Genomic DNA, 26,853 nt, shown 5'->3' with positions numbered 1-26,853 from the left:
TCTTTTCTATCTACACTTCTTCCCTTGGTTCATTAATCTCATCCCATGGCTTTTCCTACCATCTCTATGCTGATGACTCCCAAATCTACCTTTCTACCCCTGATATCTCACCTTGCATCCAAACCAAAGTTTCAGCGTGCTTGTCTGACATTGCTGTCTGGATGTCTCAACGCCACCTGAAATTAAATATGACCAAAACCGAGCTTCTCATTTTCCCCCCCAAACCCACCTCCCCACTCCCCCCGTTTTCTATTTCTGTTGATGGCTCCCTCATTCTCCCTGTCTCCTCAGCTCGAAACCTTGGGGTCATCTTTGACTCTTCTCTCTCCTTCTCTGCTCATATCCAGCAGATTGCCAAGACCTGTCGTTTCTTTCTTTACAACATCCGTAAAATCCGCCCCTTTCTTTCCGAGCACTCTACCAAAACCCTCATCCACACCCTTGTCACCTCTTGTTTAGACTACTGCAATCTGCTTCTTGCTGGCCTCCCACTTAGTCACCTCTCCCCTCTCCAGTCGGTTCAAAACTCTGCTGCCCGTCTCGTCTTCCGCCAGGGTCGCTTTACTCATACTACCCCTCTCCTCAAGACCCTTCACTGGCTCCCTATCCGTTTTCGCATCCTGTTCAAACTTCTTCTACTAACCTATAAATGTACTCACTCTGCTGCTCCCCAGTATCTCTCCACACTCGTCCTTCCCTACACCCCTTCCCGTGCACTCCGCTCCATGGATAAATCCTTCTTATCTGTTCCCTTCTCCACTACTGCCAACTCCAGACTTCGCGCCTTCTGTCTCGCTGCACCCTACGCCTGGAATAAACTTCCTGAGCCCCTACGTCTTGCCGCATTCTTGACCACCTTTAAATCTAGACTGAAAGCCCACCTCTTTAACATTGCTTTTGACTCGTAACCACTTGTAACCACTCGCCTCCACCTACCCTCTCTTCCTTCCCGTTCACATTAATTGATTTGATTTGCTTACTTTATTTATTTTTTGTCTATTAGATTGTAAGCTCTTTGAGCAGGGACTGTCTTTCTTCTATGTTTGTGCAGCGCTGCGTACGCCTTGTAGCGCTATAGAAATGCTAAATAGTAGTAGTAGTAGTAGTAGTAGTAGAAACCTGCATACCTTTGGTGTAAACGCCAGTTCCTCCTCTTCTGATGAAGCCCAAGAATCACCACCTTCAACTTTATCAGAGGCTCTTAAATATGGATAAAGAGAATGACACAAAACAAATATTAGGCTGATAAACATACTAACTGCAAAAGTCCCCCCCCCCCCCCAAAAAAAAAAAAAAAAAAGCTTACCGGCTTGCAGATTCTGCTTGGGAATTGTCATCTGCAACTGTTCAAAAATTGTACACAAATAAAATGAATTCATTAGTAACATAATAAAAGTAAAAACAGGTATTGATATATACATCATATATATGAAGAAACAAGTTTAATTTTAATGGATAGGAGTCCTAATTATTTCCTTCATACAAACAACATACCATACAGGCCCAACATAAGACAGGAGTAGACTAACAAAGCCAAGTTATTTAACTGTAGCAGATGTTCTAAATGAACAGCAGGATAAAAGTCCACACAGAATAGTTGATGTCACTGACACAGCCCATACAGGAAAGATTTTCCAACTTAATTACTAGAAGCTTTTGAGTCACTTCATGGTGCATACACGCCACTTCTCACCAGCCACTGTCTCACAAGACCACCCCAGTCTATTTATTCACCTAGAGTAGAATACAACTCCTTAGGTGGGCGGGTATGCAAGGACTTGTATCCTGTTTATTGCAGTTGTCCAGGTCTTCTCACATCTGAATACATGGAACCAATGTTTCAGCCATTGTGCTGTGGTTTTCTCTAGAGTACACAATGAGGTCTGCAGTTTGTATTTATAAATAGAGGGTCCTCAAACCTGATTGGTTGAGATGATTTCAGCAGGAAATTGTACTGGGAAAGTCCGTTGGTCACAAAAATCTTGTAGAAAGAGGATTGTTAGTGTCAAGAAGAATCAAAGATACAATAGAGATAGCAAGACACCCTAATAAACTCAATGGAGACAAAGGGCTCATTTTAAACAAAGAATGGCAATGCCTCATCCCAAAGAAATTTAGCACAAAAAGAACTGGAGCCAAGGAAAAACGTCTTCTTCCTCCCATTCAAAGTTTTAGAATATGACCTAAAGAAATTCCTCCCACTCCAGAGTCAGAAGTGTCCCAATATGTCCAACCTCATTCCCACCAAAATGTAAAACTGTGACCAACAGACTTTCCTGCCAAAATTCAAATTTGTGACCAAAAGAAAAAGACTATCAGCTCAAATTCCTACCAAAATCACCTCAAACCCCAGCAAATTTGATTTGTTAGGAACTGGACAACATTCTGGGGATGGGGAAGCTTGTACCGAAAGGATGGTGTCCATCTTAACCAGGATGGAACCAGGCTGCTGATGCTAACTTTTAAAAAGGAGATAGAGCAGCTTTTAAACTAAAATGGGGATGGGGAGATGCCAACAGTCACACAGAAGCACATGGTTTGGTGTGGAGTATCCTCAAAGGATACTATTGAACCAGTACATTTAAGGAATCCCAACAGAAAGGTTTCAATAATGGTGAAACAAAGCCAGGAGTGTTTAATGGGAGAATAAAGTAAAGGATGAAAATTATCCATGCCAACTTCAAAGCAACTTGTAGATACTAGGAAAAAAACACAAGTTGAAGTGTCTGTATACAAATGCTAGAAGCCTAAAAAATAAGATGGGAGAGTTTGAGTATATAACACTAAATGAAGAAGTTGATAAAACAGACATCTTAGAGACCTATATAAAGAACAAATCATCAGAGATGTAGGACTATATGAAGAACTGGACTGAAAAAATGTTGAAAGACTCAACAACCTTAGCTATGCTAATGACACCACGTTATTGCTGAAAATGATGATTTGAAACATCTGATTAAAGAGATCAAAGAACAGTCTCAGAAGAGGTCTGCACCTTAACATGAAGTTGACAAAGATCCTGACAACCAGTAAAACCAATAATTTCATTCCTGATGGAGAAGTAATAGAAATAGCAGATAACTTCAACCTTAGAGCAATAATTGGTGCTGCGAGACTCATCCTAAGAGAACGACGCTTTGTACATGCCGAACCCTTGCGTTTCAAATTACACTGGCTGCCTGTACAAGAGCGCATTGCCTTTAAGCTCTGCTCCTTGACCCATAAAATCATCTATGGGGCTGCCCCAGATTAAATGCACCCCTTGATCGACCTTCCGCCCAGAAATGCCAATTTTGCTGCTCGTTCCTATCTCCATCTGCACTTCCCAAACTGTAAGGGTGTCAGGTACAAGAGGATCTTTGCCTCGTCCTTCCGCTATTGGAGTCCTAAGCACTGGAATGCACTCCCGCAACACCTTAAAACCCAAGCGGACCACTCCCTCTTCAAGAAGTTGTTAAAGTCCTATTACTTTGCCAAGACTTACTCCCCACTTTTCACTGTTGACTGATGCACTCTCCTTGACCCTAACCCTGTTAGATTCACCCTGTTAGATGTTTTTCATCCTGCCTCCTCCTTGTATACTTTTCTAAGTTTCCTATTTTGTGATTTTATTTAACTTTTTGTAAGCCACATTGTGCCTGTATGTGTGGGAAAATGTGGGATATAAGCAAACCATAAATAAATAATCAATAATGTAACAAGCAATCAAGAAATTCAATCAAGCTCTGTCGAGTAGGGTCTGTCTCTTCATGTTCAAGTGTACAGCACTGCGTACATCTAGTAGCGCTATAGAAATGATAAGTAGTAGTAGTAGTCAATCACATATAGCTTTTGGGAGAATGGCTATGAAGGACCTAAACAAGATAGTTCTCATATCTCTGCATGCAAAAATTCAACTTATCCATGCCATGATATTTTGAATAATATCATGTGGAAGTTAGAGAGTGAAGAAGACAGGAAAAAAAAATCAATGGTTTCAAATTTTGGAATACTGCGCACACCATGGATACAGCCTGAAGAACAAATCAATCAGTATCGTCACAGATCAAATCTAAGCTTTCCTTGGAAGCTCAAATGACAAGATATTGACTTTCATACTTCAGGCAAGTCATGAGAAAGATCTTTACAGAAAGGCATTATGCTTGGAATGGTTAAGACAACTCAAAAGAGGAAGACTAACAATGTGATGGATCAATACAATAACAGCAGCTATGGATGTCACTCTATCAATGATTAGCTGCCTGACTGGTAACTGAACACAATTCAGAACAACTAGCTACAGGATCACTGTGAGTCAACACCCATGAACGATTACTTTGAAAAATGTTTTGACAATTTGAGCACTTTGTTTAGTCATATGGCACTCAGACTTATGAATGACAGACTGGCTATTCATATAGCAATACGCTAGAACTAAGATGAGCCCTAAGGTCTTTTTTTTTTCTCCTTACTGATATTTTCCACACAGTACCTTGATTAAAAGTGGAATTTTTCATTAATTACCATATATCGGACTATTCCACTGCCATTCATATTTTTTACAGAAGTAAGCTAATACAAATATATCCATATACCCAGCTTTTAAAGTAGATACTTTAATTATCTGCATGAAACAAGGTTGTTATAGTCACAACATATATAAAGAAATGCTATCAAATGGCATAAATAGTATACATCTCAAAAGCTTTACAGCAGAATGTCCTGAACCCTTGTGATTTCAACAGACCTTCTTCAGAGCACCTCAAAGCTGGACTTCATCTTCTACATCCAATAACATAAAATGTTTTCGCAAAGCCCAGATATATGTTTTATGTAACCATAAACTGTTGTGACCTGCAGAATCCAAATAGTGTAGCAAATTTTAACAGATTACAGCAAGTTACTCTTGTCTGTACCCTTCTCCTTCACCCCTAACTCCAGACTCCATTCCATCCATTTTGATGCACCCTATGCCTGCAATAGACTTCCTGAGTCTGTCATGCTCTGTCCCTAACCATGTTCAAATTCAGGCTAAAAGCCCACCTATTTTGAGGCTGCTTTTAATTCTTACTCCCTTATGCACCTGTTCAATACCCATGTTGTTTTAATAATTCCCAAAATAAAGGAATTCCCTAATCCTTTATTTGCTCTGTTTGTCTTGAATAGAGAGTAAGCTTTCAGGCTTATTTTCGAAAGAGAAGGGCGCCCATCTTTCGACACAAATCGGGAGATGGGCGTCCTTCTCCCAGGGTCGCCCAAATCGGCATAATCGAAAGCCGATTTTGGCCGTCCTCAACTGCTTTCCATCGCGGGGGCGACCAAAGTTCTTTGCACATATTCAGCAGACTGCTAAAACCTGTCGTTTCTTTCTCTATATCAACAAAATTCGCCCTTTCCTTTCTCAGCACACTACCAGAACCCACATCCACACTCTTATCACCTCTCGCTTAGACTATTGCAACTTGCTTCTTACAGATCTCCCACTTGGCCATCTCTCCCCTCTTCAATCTGTTCAAAATTCTGCTGCACGACTAATATTCCGCCAGTGTCATTATGCTCATATTAGCCCTCTCCTCAAGTCACTTCACTGGCTTCCTATCCGTTTCCGCATACAGTTCAAACTCCTCTTATTGACCTATAAGTGCATTCACTCTGCAGCTCCTCAGTACCTCTCCACTCTCATCTCTCCCTACATTCCTCCCAGAGAACTCCGCTCACTGGGTAAATCTCTCTTATCTGCACCCTTCTCCTCCACTGTTAATTCCAGACTCTGTTCCTGTTATCTTGCTGCACCATATACCTGGAATAGACTTCCTGAGCCGGTACGTCAAGCTCCATCTCTGGCCCTCTTCAAATCTAAGCTAAAAGTCCACCTTTTTGCTGCTGCTTTTAACTCCTAACCCTTATTCACTTTGTTCAGAACCCTTATTTTATCATTCTCACTTTAATATTCCCTCATCTCTTGTTTGTTCTGTCTGTCCTAATTAGATTGTAAGCTCTGTTGAGCAGAGACTGTCTCTTCATGTTCAAGTGTACAGCGCTGCGTACGTCTAGTAGCGCTTTAGAAATGATAAGTAGTAGTAGTAGCAGCATAGCGAAGGCAGAACTGGGGCATGCCTAACACATGGGCATCCTTGAACGATAATGGAAAAAAGAAGGGCGTCCTTGACGAGCACTTGGGCGACTTTGCTTGGTCCATTTTTTGTTACGACCAAGCCTCAAAAAGGTGCTTGAACTGACCAGATGACCACCGGAGGGAATCGGGGATGACCTCCCCTTACTCCCCCCAGTTGTCACTAACCCCCTCCCACCCTCAAAAAAAAAAAAAAAAACTTTAAAAATATTTTTTGTCAGCCCCAAATGTCATACCCAGCTCCATGACAGCAGTATGCAGGTCCCTAGAAGTGCCCGGTTGGTGTCTTGGCATGTCAGAGGGACCAGTGCACTACGAATGCTGGCTCCTCCCATGACTAAATGGCTTGGATTTGGTCGTTTCTGAGATGGGTGTCCTCGGTTTCCATTATCGCCGAAAATCGGGGACAACCATCTCTAAGGTCAACCTAAATTTCGTGATTTGGGCGTCCTCGACCGTATTATCAAAATGAAATATGGATGCCCATCTTGTATTGATAATACGGGTTTCCCCATCCCTTCGCCGGGACATCCTGCGAGAACGTCCTCAGCAAAACCTGGGCGCCCCTTTCGATTATGCCCCTCTGTCATGCACGGACCATCTCTTACATGTTTATGTACAGTGCTGTATATGTCTTGCAGCACTACAGAAATGATTAGTAGTACTAGTAGTGCTAGCAGTAGTACTAGTAACTTTAATAGCACCAAGCCGATAGGAGCTGAAACTAGTCTTCACAGACAAGTATGCACTGAGGTGGCCTGACAGTTTCAAGTAGCATCCTTAAATAAATATACTAATCAAAATGCGTCATCAATCTACCCACCACATCCATTAGAACAGCAGTTCTCAACCAGTGTGTCTCAAACACCCGGTTAGTGAGTCATGAGGCAAGCTCACAGAAAAAAAGCCAAGGCTGGGAGTGGAGAGCACACGCAGAAGGAACCAACTCGCCAGAGGCAACGTGGCTAATCTAATCCTAGTACCGTGGCTCCTTCCCGGGCTGTACATGCAGCAAATGCACTTAGCAGGATTTTCAGTTCTGGCAGAAGTGAAAGCCTGTAAGTGCATTTGCTGCCTGCACAGCCCGGAAAGGAGCCTCGGTGCTAGGATTAGTGTAGCTTTATCCCCTCTGTTGGGCTATTTCCTGCTGCCTGTGCTCTTCTCTCCTAGCCACTGCCCTGAGAGCTGAGGCTGCAATTTTTTTTTTTTGGGGGGGGGGGGCACGGAGTTGAAGGACAATGGAGAGGCCAGAGGGAACACAGAGCTGCTGGTCTGTTAGAGTTTGGGGGACACAAAGTTGCTGGATCACATGGGGGAGGGGAGTTGCTGGACCATAAGGGGAGGGGAGAGAGAGGACATAGAGCTGCTGGACTATAGGGGTTAGGGGTGTGAGGGGAGAGAAGTAGGTTGAGAGAGTTATGTTGCTATTAATCAGTTGATATGAGATGAGGAGGATACAGATTTTGTGGATGCAGAGCATGTTTACGTTTAATTCAAAAAAATTGCTATACTGTGTCAAACCAAATGTCTGTGAGGGTCATGTATGTGGTGTGTCACACATGAGCATTGTCTGTCAGATGTGTCCCGACTGAAAAAGGGTTGAGAACCACTGCATTAGATTGCATGCATGAAAACATCACCCTTCCTGTTACTTGAACTTTGCCAACTCTAGCCTCATATCATAACTTAACATAGTGCTGTATGGTATATTTATCCAGGAAATATTTAAATATTTCTATCATATCCTACCTTTCCTGCTGTCCTCTGGATTATACATATTTAACTCCATTAGTCTTGTCTCACAGGACTTACAGTACAGCTTTTGTTAACTTTGGTAGTCCTCCTCTGTACTGCATCTATGCTTTATTCTTCCAGAACAGCAGCTTCTAGAATCAACATAGTATGCTAGATGCAGTCTCATCAATGATCCAAATATAGGTATTACTGCTTTTTCTTTTGACAGTTATGCTTTTCCCTGTGTACTACAGCATTCCACTATTTCTCCCCATTGACTTGTTACACTGCTTGGCAACTTTGAAATTAGTATATAAGATCCCTTACCCTCCACACACACCCAACCTACCATCCATCTATTCATCCCATCTTTTAGGTACCTGTGCCCCAAACAGGTAATTCTATACACAGCTGTAATTAAATATTTACTACCCTAATTCTACAGCCCTACTTAAGCTCTCTCACATCCTCAATTTTTTTTTGTTTATGATTTTTGAGGAATTAACCATGATTCAGATTTTAGGGACATACTTTTCCATAGCCCCCCCCCCCCCCCCAAACCCTCCCCTTCCTCTACAATATTGTATGTGACGATATAGAAAAGAGCTAGTCTTATTTTTATTACTTTTATGTTGTTATTCTTCAGGTGACTTGCCACTTCCTCCTCTCTTCCTACCTGTCTTCTGCTTAGACGTTAATGATTCTATCAATGTGAGCAGTGCTGCATATTTATGCTTTAATGAGAGCACTGAAAAGAGTGTTTTCCTCTGATTATCTTTCAAAGATTTTTTAAATGAACAGTAATAGTTCTTCAATTATATTTTTGTATCCTGAGTTAGCTAATATTACTAAGATAGTTATCCAATTGGGTGATCTAGAATAGGATCTTGGATGTTGTTGCCATCTACGCCAAATGTAAGGTTATAAAAGTATGGTACTTACAACTAAAGAAGAGTCAACTAGCAATTTAGGATCCACGCTCAAGATTTTCAAAGTTCACCTTTTCTGTAAAGTTTAACAAACATGGTTGTACTTTGAAGGATAGGTGCTTTATTTAAACTGAGTACCATATAATTCCTTTGCAACCAGAAATTAGAGGTCTATGTGTGAGCCTTGACTCCTTTCTTTCTATGAAGTCACAGATTAAGGAGCATTTTTTATTTTTTAAATTACACTTGTGTTGGAGACTGAAAAATCAAAGTTATTCATCTATAGCAGGTGTTCTCTGAGGACAGCTAGCCTAGCGTACACAGACAGTAGAAAATTCTAGAAGGATCCCACTGCACACAGGTGGGTGCCTTCCCAACCGACACATGAGCATAGGTTCCTCAGTAAAATAATATAACTGAAGGAATACAACTTCTAGGGGAGATGAGAAGATAAGTGAGAATACTTGGCTTGCTGTCTTCAGAGAACATCTGTTACAGCTGAGTAAAGTGAAGATACTTACCTGTGGCATGTATTCTCTGAGGACAGCAGGCTGATTATTCGCACAAGTGGGTCGACGTCTGTATCGGCCCGGGATTCGGCATTTTGCCATAGCAAAGAACAAAAAAACTTTGCTACAGTCTTCTGGCGCACGTGCAGCATGCACTGCACATGCGCGGACTGACTTCCCGCCTGCCGCACAAGCGCATACCTCAGTTAAATCAAAAAGCATAACAAATAACCTCAAAGGGGAGGTGGGAGGGATTGTGAGAATAATCAGCCTGCTGTCCTCGGAGAATACCTGCTACTGGTAAGAATCTTCGCTTCCTCCAAGGACAAGCAGGCTGAGTTGTTCTCACAACTGGGATATCCCTAGCATCCAGGCTCATTGAAAACAAAAAACATTGGTCAATTGGGCCTCGCAACAGCGAGGACGTAACATAGGTTAACCTGAAATTATATACAGCTAGCTGAGAGTGCAGCCTGCAACAGAATAAACAGGCCTAGTGGGGTGGAGTTGGATTCTAAACCCCAAACAGATTCTGCAGCACTGACTGCACAAACCAACTATTGCGTCGGGTAACCTGCTCAAGGCAGTAGTGAGATGTAAATTTGTGAACTGAAGACCATGTTGCAGCTTTGCAAATCTCTTCAATGGAGGCTGACATTAAGTGAGCCACCAACGCAGCCATGGCTCTAACATTATGAGCCATGACATGGCCCTCCAGAGTCAGCCCAGCTTGGGCATAAGTGAAGGAAATGCAATCTGCTAGCCAATTGGAGATTGTGCGTTTTACGATGGTAACTCCCCTCCTGTTGGGATCAAAAGTAACAAACAACTGGGCGGACTGTTAGTAGGGCTTTGTCCGCTCCAAGTAAACGGCCAATGCTATCTTGCAGTTCAAGGTGTGCAAGCTGCTTTCGCCAGGGTGGGCATGAGGTTGAGGAAAAAATGTTGGCAAGACAATTGACTGGTTCAGATGGAACTCCGACACCAACTTTGGTAGGAACTTAGGGTGCGTGCGGAGGACTACTCTGTTGTGATGAAACTTAGTATAAGGTGCATCCACTACTAAGGCCTGAAGCTCACTGCCTTATGAGCTGAATTAACAGCCACCAAGAAAATGACCTTCCAGGTCAAGTACTTCAGATGGCAGGAATTCAGTGGCTCAAAAGGAGCTTTCATCAGCTTTAGCAAAGTTTTTTGTTCTTTGCTATGGCAAAATGCCGATTCCCGGGCTGACGCGCTGAACATCGACCCATGTTTGAGAATAAGCAGCCTGCTTGTCCTGGGAGAACTTTGTTTTCACCAAGGACAAGCAGGTCATAATTATTCTCACATCTGTGAATCCCTAGCTACCAGGCTCACCAAAAAGAATATGAGGACAACAGGAATTCAAAACTTCAAGGCCTTGAAGTTAACCAACCTTAAACTATATACAAGCTAGTGAAGGTGCAGCCTGTAACAGAACAAAACTGGGCCTAGGTGGGTGGAATTGGATTCTAGAAACCAAACAAATTCTGCCATACCATCTGACCAAACCAGCTGTGACATTGGGTATCCTACTCAAAGGTACTAGTGAGATGTGAATGTGTGGACTGAAGACCACACTGCAGCCTTGCACATCTCCTCAATGGAGTGGGCTACTGACATAGCCATTGCTCTGACATTATGATCCTTGACATGACTCTTTAGAGTCAGCCCAGCATGGGCATAAGTAAGGTGATGCAATCTGCTAGCCAATTGTAAAGAGTGCATTTGCTGATGGCTACCCCTATCCTGTTCGGGTAAAAAGAAACAAAAAGCTGGGTGAACTGTTTATGGGCTTTCTTCTACTCTAGATAGAAGGCTAAAGTTCGTCATGCAGCAGTCCCGCACTTGCTGCTCAGGGGACAAAACGCTGGCCATCGGTGGCTGACCGCCGGTTGTCCCCTTCCTCTCAGTTAAGGTAACTGCAATTGCAGAGAGGAAATTTACGTAAAGACGACGAAACTTCAGAGGGCAGATGGGCCGTTGGGCATATGAACTTCAGGTCGCCATCTTATCACTCTCCCAGTTTGGGACACTCTTTGTCATTGAAACACAGAAGCCCCTCCACCACTACAAGGTGGTGTCCCTTCAGAGGGATGAACTGCCCACAGATGAAAGGGTTGGTGAGTCCTTTGATTAGCGCCAGCGGAGCATTGACGCTCTTGGACCTGGAAAAAACAACTCTCGCTCCCGAATTATTCAACCACCATGTCCAAAGGAGTGGAGGAGTGAGTTAGAGGCATATGCTGAAACGGAGGACGTTTACAGTAGAACCCGAATCGGTGGAACCACTCCTAAACACCTAAGAGAAATCAACTTGGAGTTTTTGGCTCCCATGGAGGTTGCATTGAATACCATATGGAAGGCGCTTTGGGACCTAACGGTGGCAGTAAATAATTTTGTTTCAGATATAATTTTATTAGAGAGTTACATGGACAATTTAACTGAACCCTTTGAGAGTGAAAAATTGATATAACAAATGATTCTACATGAGCAAGAAGTGGTTATCATCTTGAAAATGATAATAGACCAGAAACTTTGAATAATAAAATGAGTATTATTATAGATTATTAATATTGAGATTATTTTTTTCCCAGAGTTCCAGTTATGACTCCTAAAATTTTCCTCAGAAATATTTCCTCAATTATTACTTTAAAAGGAGTGAAGCCTGTGAAAACTGGGATTACTTTAATCAGTGGGATCTGAATTAGAGACTTAAGTATATATATTGTCAAATAACTTCTGGTTTTTAAGAGAAAGAATGTAATCAGATCTATTATTTTTTTAACTAATATTGGACAATAAGTATGTTTTTAATGACATGATTTGACTATACACCGTATTGGCCTTGAAGAAGTCAACCAGATGGTCAATGTGGAATAATGAATTAGACAAGTAATATCTGGGGATAATCAGGTTAATACCACGTTTTGTTTTTTTCTGTTTACTGTTTAATTGATCTCCTTGTCTTGTTTCACTCTCCCTATTTAGTGATCTAAGGAAGTAAATAGAATTACCTGACTGAAATAATTCATATATATTACTTTCTCTGTATTTCTGGCAAGTTGTTTTATCGCTTGTAAAAATTTAAATGGTTATAAATAAAATAAAATAAAATAAAATAAAATAAAAAAAGGCTAAAGTTTGCTTGCAGTCTAAGGTATGCAGCACACTTTTGCCAGGATGGGCATGTGGCTTTGAGAAAAATGTTGGCATAACAACTGACTGGTTAAAATGGAACTCTGACACTACCTTGGGAAAGAACTTGGGGTATATGTGCGAACAACTACGCTGTTATTAAACTTCACGTAAGATGGATCAGCTACTAGGGCCTGAAGTTATCACCACCACAAACACAACTTTCCAGGTCAAATACTTCAGATGACTGGAATCATGTGGCTCAAAAGGAGCTCTCTACAGTTGGGTTAGAATGATGTTGAGATCCCATGACATAATAGGAGGTTTGACCAGGGTCTTTGACATCAAACCTCTCATGAATCAAACAACTAAATACTGTACAGAGATGGGTTTGCCCTCTGCATAAAAATGGTAAGCACCGATTACACTGAGATGCATCCTTACAAAGTTGTTTATTAAACCAGACTCAGACAGGCGCAGGAGGTATTCATGCAGTTTTTGTGTAGGGCAAGCGAGAGGATCTAGAGCCTTACCCTCACACTAGAGGGCAAACCATCTCCATTTAAAAGAGTAACACCACTCAGTGGAATCTTTCCAGGAAGCAAGCAAGATTTTGGTGACACCTTCTGGTAGATTCAAGGACTGAAATTCTACGCTCTCAGCTTCCAGGTTGTGAGGGCCAGGTTAGGATGCAGAAGTGACCCCTTGTTCTGCATTACGAGGATTTAAAAAACATTCCAAGCTCCATGGCTCCTTGCAGGACAATTCCAGAAGGAGAGCGAACAAGATCTATCTCAGCCAGAATGAAGCAATCTCTATGAGAGGTATTGGAGAATATGCATGCAGAAGACCTCCTCTGCCCCCCCCCCCCCCCCCCCCATGAAAGAGAAAGGCATCTGATACTAGTCTGCCATGTGATCTCAGCCTGGTGCAGAACTGAGGAATTTTGTTGTTGAGATGAGTGGCGAAAGATTCGCCAATGGGATGCCCCACTCTCAGAAGATCCTGCGGACTATGCTCATATTGAGAGACCACTCATGAGATTGCATTATCCTGTTCAGTCTGCCAGGCTGTGGCCTTGCCAGACAGATACATTGCTCATAGTTCCATACCATGAAGGAGGAACCACTGCCACATTCATACCACCTCCTGACACAAGGGGTAAGATCCCATAAATCCCCCATTTGTTCACATAAAACACTGCAACCTGATTGTTAATTTGGATGAGAACAATTTGGTTCTATAGCCGATCTCTGAAAGCCTTTAGAGCATTCCAAATAGCCCTTAGCTCCAGAAGGTTGATGTGGAGATCTGAGCCGAGCACACTCCTGATTATGAAGTCAATCCACATGAGCCCTCCATCCCAAGTTGTATGTATCCATTGTCAACACCTTTTGAGGAGATGGAATTTGGAATGGGAGTCCTAGAGTTCAACTGGGCCGAACTGTCACCAGAGGAGGAACTCAACAAGTTATGGAGGAACTCAGACTACATCCACTAGGTTCCCTGTAGCTTGAGACCACTGGGAAGCCAAAGTCCATTGGGCCCCTCTCAAGTCAAGGGAGTGACATGTACTGTGGTGGCCTTGTGGCCACCAATCTCAATATCTGCCAAGCTGTGGCCTGCCTGCAACTCTGGACCTGTGAGGTAAGCGCTATCAAGGAATCTGCTCTTGCCAGGGGCAGAAAGGCCCAAGCTTGCACCATATCAAGCAGGGCTGTTATGTAATCTATCACTGAGTTGGGGAGTAGATGGCACTTGGGGTACTTTATGATGAACCCTAAGAGCTCCAGCACCCAAATAGCTCTCTGCATTGACTCTTGCGCTCCTTCCTGCGATGTGCTCTTGACCAGCCAATCGTCTAGGTACGAAAACACAAACTGCGTAGTGATGCTGCGACTACTGCTAGACATTTGGTGAACACCCTGGGCGCTGACACAAGGCCAAAAGGCAGAAAGCGACTGCTAGTGGTGTTTCCTTACTCGAAATCCGAGATACTTCCTGTGACTGGAAAGCATCGAAATGTGGGTACAGGCATCCTTCAAGTCCAGAGAGAATAGCCAATCTTTTTCCTGAATCATGGGGAGAAGGATGCACAGGGAAATCATCCTGAACTTTTCTTTGACTAGGAATTTGCTCAGGGCCTTAAGTCTAGAATGTGACAAAATCCCCCTTGTCTTCTAGGGCACAGCTTAGTATAAGAGCCCCAAAATTTACCCACTACCCACATCATCTATGTGAATAAGTAATTGCCCCCTAAATTTAATAACTGACTGCACCACCTTTAGCACAAATCAAATTATAGGAATTGATTGGCTCCAATTATATCAGTCCTTCACATCACTGTTGAGGAGTCTTAGTCTACTCTTCTTTGCAGAACTGCTTTAATTCAGACACATTTGTAGATTTTCATGTATGAGCTGCTCCTTTCAAGTCCTGCCATAGCATCTTTATTGGGTTCAAATCAGGACCTTGACTAGACCAGCCCAGAACGTTTCTTGTTTCTTCTCAGCCTTAAAGATGTAGACTTGCTTTTATGTTTTGGATCACTATCTTGCTGATGACCCAATTGCACTTAACCTTCAGCTCAAGGAAAGATGACTGGATATTCTCCTTAAAACTGTTCTGGAACACTGCATAATTCTTATCTCATTCAATAATGGCATGTTTTCCAGGTCTTGAGGCAGCAAAGCCTCCTCACGCCATCACACTACCACCACCACATTTGACCGTTTGTATGGTGTTCTTATGCACTCGGTCTACACAAGACAAAATTGGACCTGTGTTGTCCAACAAGTTCCACTTTTGACTCATTTGACCATTGAACATTATCCCAAAAGGCTTGGGGATAACCTAGGTGTATTCTTGTAAATGTGAGATGAGCAATGATGTTACTCTTGGACAGCAGTAGTTTCCTCACTGATTTCCAGTGTTGTTCAAACTACTAGGACAAAGTACTTAAGTAGAAGTAAAAATAACTGTATATTCTAATATTCAAGTTAAAGTAAAAGTACAATGAAGAACCCATTTAAAAAATTACTTAAGTGAAAGTAAAAATGTTATTTGTCTAATAAGTACATAAGTACATAAGTAGTGCCATACTGGGAAAGACCAAAGGTCCATCTAGCCCAGCATCCTGTCACCGACAGTGGCCAATCCAGGTCAAGGGCACCTGGCACGCTCCTCAAACGTAAAAACATTCCAGACAAGTTATACCTAAAAATGCGGAATTTTTCCAAGTCCATTTAATAGCGGTCTATGGACTTGTCCTTTAGGAATCTATCTAACCCCTTTTTAAACTCCGTCAAGCTAACCGCCCGTACCACGTTCTCCGGCAACGAATTCCAGAGTCTAATTACACGTTGGGTGAAGAAAAATTTTCTCCGATTCGTTTTAAATTTACCACACTGTAGCTTCAACTCATGCCCTCTAGTCCTAGTATTTTTGGATAGCGTGAACAGTCGCTTCACATCCACCCGATCCATTCCACTCATTATTTTATACACTTCTATCATATCTCCCCTCAGCCGTCTCTTCTCCAAGCTGAAAAGCCCTAGCCTTCTCAGCCTCTCTTCATAGGAAAGTTGTCCCATCCCCACTATCATTTTCGTCGCCCTTCGCTGTACCTTTTCCAATTCTACTTTATGAGCAAAAAGTAAAAATATCACAACTACAATGAATGCAACTATTGTTAACATTTTTATCCCAAAAATTTAATGGCTCTACAATTCAATCCACTTTCACCAGGATTATATAACATTGCATGCACAAATCCAGTCATATTCTGGATTTGTGCACACAATTAGCTAACAAGCCAATTAGTGCCAATAATTACAAATTAAAAATTGACACTAATTGGCTTTAATTAGAATTTACGTGCATAACTTGCTAAGCATATTCTATAAAGTGATGCACGTAAATTCTAATATGCGCTTCTGAAAAGGGAGCATGGCTATGGGCAGATCGTGGGCCTTTCTAAAAACTACGAGCATTGTGACTAAATTTAGCTGCGCAAACAGGCACTAGGTGCATTCTATAAACCGTGCCGAAATGTATGCGTAGTTTATAGAATATGCCTAGGTGTATATTTTTTCAGTGCCGATTTTTAAGCATGATGTATAGAATCTAGCCCTTTGCTTTTACTAAACCTAAATTTTTGAAAGTACCCGTCGCTCAAGCAAGTATGCTTGTGAGTCATTAATTCAGCACAACTAAAAAGGTGTTCAACAACTGCAGTAGCTGAAAAGTAAATTGTTCAGTCTGATACAGGGGCTCATTTTCAAAGCACATAAACTTACAAAGTTTCATAGGTTATCATGAGGCTCATTTTCAAAAGAGAAAAACGTTTAAAAGGTGGCATAAAACAACATTTGGACATCTTGCTTGCCAAAACATTCAAATTGCTATTTTCGAAACCTATTCTGCAGACCTTTATATATGCAGTTCGTCCAAATCACAAGAGCACGTCATGGCATGTTGAGGGCGGGATTAGGGCATTCCTAACACTTGGACATTCTTCTGCTAGAATGGAACAAAATCAAAAATGTCCAGGGCTACAATTTCAAAGTTTTGGTCTCTTTTTATCACAAAACTAAGTCAGAAAATGCTGCCCTAAATGACCAGATGATGATTGGAGGGATTAAGGCATGATCCCCTCTTAGTCCCCTAGTGGTCACTGACCCCCTGCCAACCCCCAAAGATGTGAAAGAAACAGTACATACCAGCCTCTATCACAGCCTCAGATGTTACAGCAAGTCCTACTGGAGCAGCAAGCAGGTCCCTGAAGTAGTCTAGTGCTCAGTGCAGTGTGCTGCAGAGATGACCCAAGCCCATAATCCACTCTGTTACACTTGTGGTGGAAAGTGTGAGCCCTCCAACACTCACAAAATCCCACAGTACCTACATACAGATGACACCTGCAGCCATAAGGGTTCTTGTAACCGTGAACAGTTGGGTATAGTAGGTTTTTGGTGGGTTTGAAGGGCTCACCATACAATATAAGGGAGTAATGGTGAGATGTGTACCTAGGAGCTTTTATGTTTAATCTTTTTTATTGAATAAAGAAAACATTGTAAATACAAAAACATGGTGACCAAAAACTTATTTCTTTTAATGCTCCCCCCCAACTTCCCTCTTCCCTCCCATCCCCCCTTCCCCCCCCCCCCCCCCCTGAAAGAACTCCCTCCCCTTCCCCTTCAATCCCCTCCTCCCTTCCAAACATTCTGAGTCCAGCTGTGTAAGTCCCATTAGAAGTTCAGCAATCTGCTCCTAGCATGCGGAGACAGTGTATTAAGAAATGGGCTCCAAATGTTCTGGAATTGTAATCCTGTTTTGGATTTGAAGTCCACAACTGCCATCCTTTCAACTCTCACCAATGTAATCATGCGGGCTCTCCATCGGGAACATGTAGGGTAATGTCGGGAAAGCCACTCAGAGAGGATCACCTGTTTGGCCACTATAATAGATTTATTCACAAAAGCTGTTAGTCCCGACGGGATAGGGTGGATTAATATCGGATGTCCCAGTAGTAGACCTGAATCATATTTCCACCCTGATGCCCACAATTTTGAAACGTACTGTATTATATCCTTCCAGTATTGAATTATACCTCTGCAGGTCCACAACATATGTCCCAAGGTGGCCCCCGGTTCCCGACACTTAGGGCATTCCCCCCAGGGAGAGAGCCCCATGTGGAAGGCCCTTCGAGGAGAAATATACAGCCGGAGCGCCACTTTGTATTGAGTCTCCCAGTGTGAGATCATAGCTGTCTGTTTTCGCATTGTAATAATATGTGATTTGAACTGAGATAGGGTAAGAGTCATTGGTATGTCTTGTTGCCACATATTTAGCAGTTTCCCATAGTCCAGCTCCTCTGCCGTATCCCGAATGTGCCTGTGATGAAATTTGAGAGGCACCCTCTGCTGTGCTGTCAATGAAAAGGCTGAGGCCAATTCCTCTTGGACATCCTCAGCCAGGTCTTCCCACGGTAAAGATTGTATATAATGTCTCAACTGAAAGTAATGAAACTTGTCCGAAGGAAGCATTGCAAACTCAGTCTGTAACTCCTGGAAAGGTTTTATCTTCCCCTCTTGCGTGATTGCTTGCATCAAATACACCATCCCATTCCATTTCCAGCGGGTAAATGCTGGGTATAGGAGCCCCGGTTCAAAAGCAGGGTTTCCACATATCGACAGGTATGGAGTAACTCTAGCCGAAAACCTGTGGAGTTTACAAATCCATTTCCACACTGCCTTCGCTGACCCCATTATTCCCGTTTTCTGCAGGATATATGGCGGCGAGGGCCCCTTTGTATGGAGGTAATTACTGAAATGTAGTCCGGGATATAACTGTAACTCCATTGAAGTATTTGTATAGTCTTGTGTACCTCTGAACCAATCATTCAGATGTCGCATTCCACTGGCAACAGTCATATATTTTACATTTAACAATCCCAGTCCTCCATATTCCGTCGGGACACATATGGTGGAAAATGGGAGGCGTGGTTTTTTCCCCTTCCATAAAAAGGATTGCACTATCTTAGTCAGTTTATATTCATCAGTCTTTTTTAGGAAAAGCGGTAGCGTTTGAAAAGTGTATAGCCATTTAGGGGCAATGACCATATTAAACAGAGCAATCCTCCCCATCAGGGAGAGTGGTAATGGGCCCCAAGCTTGTAAATGTTTATTCGTGTCTTGCATCAATCGCTGCACGTTCTGTTCATAAAGTGTGGCTAAGTTCATGGGGATATTCACTCCCAGATATCTCAAGGTATTTTGTGCCCATTGTAAGGGAAATGTCCCAGGCCACCCCGTGCGCACTTCCGGGAAAGCCGGTAGTGCTACTGATTTGTACAGGTTTAAACAGAAGCCTGAATAACTCCCATATTCCTCTAGTATCTGTATTAGTTTTCCCAGGGTTTCAGTAGGCTCTCTCAGGATTATTAGTAGGTCATCTGCATATGCTAAGATTTTTATTTCCTGACCCGCCAACGTGACCCCCCGGATATCCGGAGCTGAGGAGACTTTCCTTATTAAAGGTTCCAGAGATAGCAAAAATAACAATGGCGACAGGGGACAACCCTGTCTTGTACCTCGATATATCTGGAATTCTGGTTCTTTAACACCATTTATTAACACCCCTGCTCTGGGTCCTCTATACAATGCCTGTACTGCATGCATAAACCAGCCCTCCATACCCATCATTGACAAAGTTTGAAACATGAAGTCCCACCCAACCCGATCAAAGGCCTTTTCAGCGTCTAAACTCAAGATCAGGGTGGGCTTTCCAATTTGTTGACTTGCTGCTAGGGCCATCAGGGTTTTTCTAACGTTATGAACCGATTGACGACCTCGTACGAATCCCACCTGTTCCGCCCCAATCAGAGATGGCAGACATTGCGCTAGTCGTTCCGCCATCATCTTTGCCAGTATTTTCGTATCAACATTAAGCAGGGATATCGGTCTATAGGATTCCACTTTATCAAGAGGTTTCCCTGGCTTCGGTATCAATGTAATCAATGCTGAGTTGGTGTACCTCGGTAAGCCTTTTTTCTCCACTACTTCCCGATGATATTCCAACAACGCTGCTAAAGCCTCCCCCGGTAGCATTTTATAATACTCCCCGGATAATCCGTCCGGGCCTGGCGCTGACCATAGTTTTAACGTTTTAATCACCCACTGCAATTCTTGCATTGTTAATGGTTTATTTAAACCTTCCAATTGTTCTTCTGAAAATTTGGGGAGGCCTATCTGTTGTAAGTATTGTCGTGTTGCCTGCTCTGTTGGAGGTGATCCCGCCTGGTACAAAGTAGTGAAGTAATCTGTAAATGCCCGTCCTATTTCCCTATTATCTGTAAGAAGGTTTCCCTTGGAGTCTTTAATTGTTGTTACAGTCCTTGGGACTCCCGCACTTTTAATTAAACGTCCTAACATTTTGCCCGCCCTGTTACCAAATCTCTGTAATTTAAATTTATAAAACAATGCTGATTTAAGTTCTTTTTCATGCAATAAACTATTTAATGCCACCTGAGTAACTTTTAAGGTTTCTAAAGTGACATCTGAGGGGTGATGTAGATGGATTCTCTTAGCCCTTTGCAATTGTCGTTCCAATCTTAAAATGCCTATGGCCCTTTTCTTGTTTTTAATGTGACAGTATGCTATGATGGCACCTCGCAATACTGCTTTAGAGGCGGACCAAAACAACTCTGGTTGAGATTCAAGGTGTACTTGGTTATGTTCTATATATTGGGCCCAATTCTTTTGTATATGTGCTCGTAAGTGTTGGTCCTGATATAAATGTGCAGGATATCTCCACCCCCTCCCCCCCCCCCTATCATCCATCGTGAATGCAAAATCTACCCACACTAATGAGTGGTCTGTTATCTCTTCAGGTCCAATAGTTGCCGTTCTCACCGAGTGAAATAATGAGCGAGCTACCATAATATAGTCAATCCGGGCGGATGTACCATGGGCTCTTGATCTGTGTGTATAATCTTTATCCCCAGGATGGTGAATTCTCCATGGATCCACCAGGTCAAGAGTCTTGTTGAATCCTTGGAACTCTCTAGCTCGTGTCCCCCGATAGTGAGAGGCTAGTGTGTTTGAACAATCCTGACGTGTGTCAATCACTGCGTTAAAATCTCCCACAACTATCAGGTCTCCTCTCCCATTGTGCAGGCATTTCCCAGCTAAGGATTTAAAGAATGTGGCTTCATAGTTATTGGGCCCATATAGGACTAGTAGCGTAAATTCTTTTCCTGGGAGCCACACGTTTAATAAGATATAATCTCCTTTGACCCCTCTGTCCAATATAGTTGCTTTATATGAGAGCCCCTTTCTAAATAGGACCGCGACTCCTCCTTTCCTACTCTGCGACGAGGCTGCAAATACCTCACTAACCCACAGTTTTTGCAGTTTGGAGTGTTCCTTATCTGTTAAGCGTGTCTCTTGTAAACACGCTATGTCTGCTTTGTGTCTTTTTAACGCTGTAAGGATCTTAGCCCTCTTAATCGGGGAACTAATACCCCCTACATTCCACGTTATTATCCTAGTAGTCATTATTTCCTAACCCTTCTGTCCTTGATGAAATTACCCTCTGTATAGCCACTCTGTTCCACCTCTGTGATATTACTAGGTCTCCCCAGCTCCGAAGTTGCACATTAGCCCTCATGTTTATTTTATAAGCTAACTCTAACCATTCCCGATTTGGAGCACCTCCTATCTCTTGGCACCAAACTAGACCCCTATTATATACAATCAAAGTTCCAATTCTTTCCCTAAATCCCCCCCCTCCCTCCCTTCTTCCCCCCCCCCCCCTCATTACCATCCCTTCAGCCATCTTTCCAGGCCTAAACCTGGAATTAGCAGGAGATCACCTGAATTGCTGAGAGCCTCCCGCCCCGTTGAGCGTTTATTTACTGTACTTACTGCCACTTTAATATTCTGTCCTTCAATCCCCCGATATTAGTTGCAATGTTCTCATTCTCCTTCTAGTATGCCTTGTTCTCTTAAAAGAGTTCTTGCTTCTTCAGGGGACCGAAAAACTCTCCATTGTCCTTGGTTTAATATTTTTAGTGATGCAGGGTACTGAAGAATAAAGCGAATTTGCTTTTGAGCCAACAGGGAGCACAATGGGTGGTATTTCCGTCGTTGTTCCTGGACCCCCGCTGAGTAATCTTGAAACATTAGCACTTGCCGCCCGTCATGTTTTAATTCCCCTCTGCGGATCTTGAATCCGTTTAGGATTTCTATTTTTTGGCGGTAGTTCAACAGGCGCATTACAATCACGCGCGGTCTGGTTTGATTTTCTCTGGGGCGTCCCACACGATGTGCTCTTTCTATTATTAGGGGCCCCAGGGAGTCCGACAATGCCAACTCTTTTGCCAAACAAGTTGTAAGCCACTCCGACAGGTTTCTGTCTGGGATGTTCTCTGAGAGGCCTACGATCCGAAGATTGTTCCTTCGGGAACGGTTCTCAAGGTCTTCAAGTTTTTCCATGTGCTCTTGAAGCTGTTGTTTGACGTCGCGGAGGTCCGCATTGTAGCCCTGGGAGTCATCTTCAAGGGCCGAGACCCGAGTCTTGAGATCTTCCGTGCGGGTCTCCAGTCCCTCCAGTTTTGTGTGAATGGCATCCAGCTTTTGGTCCAACACGTCCCACTTCGGCTGCCAGGCCTTCGCGACTGCCAAAGTGATCTGTTCTAGTTGCGAACCTGTAAATATTTGGTCCGCCTGCAACGGAGCCGCCACCATCTTGGAATCGGGGGGTAAGCAATTTGGTCTTCTCTTTCTCTCTTTTCTCCGTTCGTAACGCCATTCCAGTTGGGGATTTAGTGATAAATCTGTCCATACAATATTAGTAAGACCTCCAATTCAAATTTCAAGCATTTGTCGTGCAGATTTTTCAAAGTGTGGAGCGGGAGCTCTCGAGCCGAAGCAAAGCACAGCCGCTCAGCTCATCGCACCACGTGATCTCCCCCTAGGAGCTTTTATGTCAAGTTCACTGCAGTGCCCCTTAGGGTGCCCTACTGGGATATCTGTGTGGCTAGTCTACTAAGGATGCTGGCTCCTCCTACATCCCAATGGCTTGAATTTTTTGCGTTTTTCACTTGGATTTTTTTTTTTTTTCAAAAATGGACCAAAAAGATAAATGCACAGAGCACAAAACGTCTAGCAGGTGCCCATTTTTTTAAATAAATAAATAAAAGGTATTTTGTTGTTTTGAAAATCATTATATTTGCCACTTGGATTTGAGCAAAACATCCATAGTTGGACTTAGACGTCATATTGAAAATGCCCCTCCACGTAACTTTGTAAATCTATGTGCTTTGAAAATGAGCACCTATGCAACTTTGTAAGTCTAAGTGCTTTGAAAATATGCCTTAAAATGTTTCCTCAAATCAGGCCATGCTGCAATATTATTGATGTTTTCTGACTCTGTTTGCAGGTTTTGATCAAGGGAATCTCTAAAACATTGGCTTCCATATAGCAAAAATCAGTTTATCATTATTGTCATTATAGTAACATAGTAGATGACGGCAGAAAAAAACCTGCACGATCCACCCAGTCTGCCCAACAAGATAAACTCGCGTGTCATTTTTTGTGTATACCTTACCTTGAATTGTACCTGTCTTTTCAGGGCACAGACCGTATAAGTCTGCCCAGCACTATCCCCACCTCCTAACCACCCGCCCCGCCACCCACCACGGCTCTGGCATAGACCGTATAAGTCTGCCAGCACTATCCCCACCTCCCAACCACCAGCCCTGCCTCCCACCGCTGGGTTAGAAGTAGTGATGTCTAATTCATCACTTGCATCTTCATTATCATCATCATGCTGACCAATTACAGGCAAGCCTTTCACAAAGTGGGAATCATTGTCTGTTACTGTTCTAACAATTTTTCATTTGATGGCAAACTATTTGAATATCTTCAAGAATATCAAATATGTGAGAACTCTTCAGTCTTTAAACCAGACAAGCAGATTTCCTCCCTAAAGACTATCAATCCAGTGGACAGTCACCTCAATGCAAAACTTTCCATGGGATGATCAGTAGTCTGTTGTGTTAGAGACATAGGTCTGTTCACCAAGAATTGATACCAGCTTCATCTCTGCTTTAAAGTGAACCAACTTATCACTGCTCTATTTTGGTTGGAGACCAGTAACCAGTTCTACAAACTCAGGCAACTCCACTGTTCTTATAGGCTATAGTCACTGAACAGCAAAATTTAAGATGAGATAATCCACTGTTTCCATGATGAGGTTTGCACTAGCAAAGCCCTGTCCCCAGTTCTGCTGTTTCATTTGGTTTACTGAGAAATTGTCAATTACATCTCGCTTCCGTTTTTACTTTTAACTGCAAGCATCAGAGATCTAACTGAGTAAAAAGTAGTTTTAAACTGGTAAAATTATTACATCAGTAAAAGTAACAAATGTTATACTGTACTTTACAAGTAAAAGTGACCAAACTTTTACTTAGGTACAGTAACTAGTTTCGAAAACATGTACTTAGTTACTATATAACATTGCAACTTTCCCGTGAATCTCATTTTTGCCCAGTGTCTTTCTTATTATGCAGTTCTTTGGATGTCCTTCTGAGATACTTTGTGACTTCCCAGACGAGTTGTTCTTGCACCATTAGAGTAATTTTGGCAGGCTAGCCAATCCTGGGAAGATTCACCACTGTTTCAAGTCTTCATGTGTTTAGAGACAATGGCTCTTACTGTAGTTCGGTGAAGCACCAGAGCTTTTGCCACCCTATCCAGATTGATATTTTTCAACAACTTTCTCTCATCTCTTCTAAGAATTTCCTTTGATTTTGGGATATCATTCTTGTAGAAACTTTGGGGGTGACCATTCTCATGGTAAGGTTTAGATTCAACAGGGCTGGCTGAAATCAAGCCTGGCTGTGTTCAATTAGCTGAATCTATTAAATTTGCTCAGTTGGTTGATTGAGGGGACAGCTCTTTTTTAACTTGAGTGATATGGTTGTTGGGATAACTTTGTTCCGTAAATTAAGTTATAAATAAAAAATTGTGTTATGTGTTTACTCAGGTCCTTTTGTCTAATATTATATTTTGTTTAAAGATCAGAAACCATTCAGTATGACATATATGCTGTAATAGGGAAAATCAGAAGGGGGATAAATATTTTTTTCACATCACTGTACTTATTTTTGTAATTTCTTGATATCATTCCTTTCATATTTCTTATTTGCTGAATTAGTGGTGATCGTAGCCATTTTATATGCTCAACAGCTACCAAAATATTCAGACCTGATTCTGCCACTTGGTCCAACTATATGGGATTTTAATAGCCACATTTCCATGTCTGTGCTTGAGCTTCTGAATTATTTTTTTTTTTTGTTACATTTTGTACCCCGCGCTTTTCCCACTCATGGCAGGCTCAATGCGGCAGGCAATGGAGGGTTAAGTGACTTGCCCAGAGTCACAAGGAGCTGCCTGTGCCGGGAGTCGAACGCAGTTCCTCAGTCCCCCAGGACCAAAGTCCACCACCCTAACCACTAGGCCACTCCTCCACTCCTCTTTCCATCTTTGTATCTCTCTTTGTATTCTAATATTAAACCCCCCTTATTCTCCCCATCATTTACAGACACATATGGAGGGGAAACTTTATTCCCACCATTCCTTCCTATCCTCCCTCCCCCCAACCAGTTAGTTCTGTCTAATGGAGGACTGCACAGCAAATTTTAGTGACTAAAATACAAAGATTTTAACATGGAATTTTTCTAAAACCTTGTCTTTGGGATCATGCTATAATCTTGTGCCTCCACTGAAACATGTTTTGCAAATGCTGGAAAATGCATATTATGTTTATCTAAAAGTGGAACATTTTTCAAAAATAAAGATTTTGTTGTTTACCCTGTGGCTAGGTTCTTGTCTATATTATGATATAGCTAACACTGGGTTTAATTAAAAATATATTATATACATATTATAAAAGTTTGTTGATATTTTAAGATTAAAAGGAATAGGTAACTATTTTATAAGAAACCTGGATATAAACAGTACAGAAGACTTAGAGGGATACAGACCATCTCACCAATAAACTGTATGCCTATAACCCTCTAGGTGGAGCCCTACTCCACAATAAAAAAGTACACTTTTTTGCACTAGTTCTTTAATCATTCATTAAATCTTTCTAGTGAAGTGTGCCCAGTTTTCCAATGACACAAACAAGCAGCACCAGAAAAAAGCCACATAATATATCCCAACTCCCTTAACTCTTCCTATATTCTCAGATCTTCTATCACTAAGCAGGAAACAGTACCAGCCTATTCTAGCATTCTTCAGGGTTGGAGATGAATTGTCTGGTATAAGAACCGCAGCCAGGTCTTTATACTTCTCATTTCTCTGTGTCCCTGCTCCTAAAACACTCACCTGATTTCCCATCAAAAGTGGTTTCCTCTTCCTCTGAATCATCTGCCTTATTTCAGAAGTCTTCTTTTCACTGGAGTCTCCCTTTAACTTCCCCATCTTAGTCGCCTTGGGTCAACCTTCATCAAGGTCATAGATTTCTATAGTACAGTTGTTTGCTATACATTGACTTTTCCCATCCTTCCCAGGTCCACCAAATTTAACATGTTCCTTGTCTTTAGCATGCTTGGTATACTCTAAGTGGGGAAGAGCATCCAAGGTCTAGCCAACTCAGCAACCAGCCAGCCAGTCATTCAATCTCTATCCTCGGCTGTGAGATATAAGCACAGAGTCATGTTTGATGGACCCTTTGAAGAATGTTGCCCCGCAGCCACAACACAATATCCAGAAAATCTACCATTTCTGGCTGTACCTTGGATTGAAAGAACTACATTCTAGCTTTCTTTTACCTCCTCAAGTTTGTTTCTTCTCTCAGCTGTTCCTCTTCAAAGCTCAGCTAGGGTTGAGAGTTTAATATC

The 26,853-nt window shown here is 42.3% G+C and overlaps 1 protein-coding gene across 1 annotated transcript in view; it reads right to left on the bottom strand.

Annotated features, from left to right (window-relative positions):
- The window catches only part of ANKRD26 (ankyrin repeat domain 26), a 315,986-nt gene that overhangs the window by 227,194 nt on the left and 61,939 nt on the right, over positions 1 to 26,853 (bottom strand). The window contains exons 7-8 of the mRNA XM_030216173.1: positions 1,307 to 1,343; positions 1,128 to 1,200 (exon numbers count right to left, since the gene is read on the bottom strand). Coding sequence (XP_030072033.1) covers positions 1,128 to 1,200; positions 1,307 to 1,343 — 110 coding nt within the window. The remainder of the gene's footprint in view (positions 1 to 1,127; positions 1,201 to 1,306; positions 1,344 to 26,853) is intronic.

This window comes from Microcaecilia unicolor, chromosome 10 (genome assembly GCF_901765095.1).
Source record: "Microcaecilia unicolor chromosome 10, aMicUni1.1, whole genome shotgun sequence".
Classification (NCBI taxonomy): Eukaryota; Metazoa; Chordata; class Amphibia; order Gymnophiona; family Siphonopidae; genus Microcaecilia; species Microcaecilia unicolor.
The sequence above is the reverse complement of the archived record's forward strand: the minus strand, read 5'-3'. Positions and strand labels throughout refer to the sequence as shown.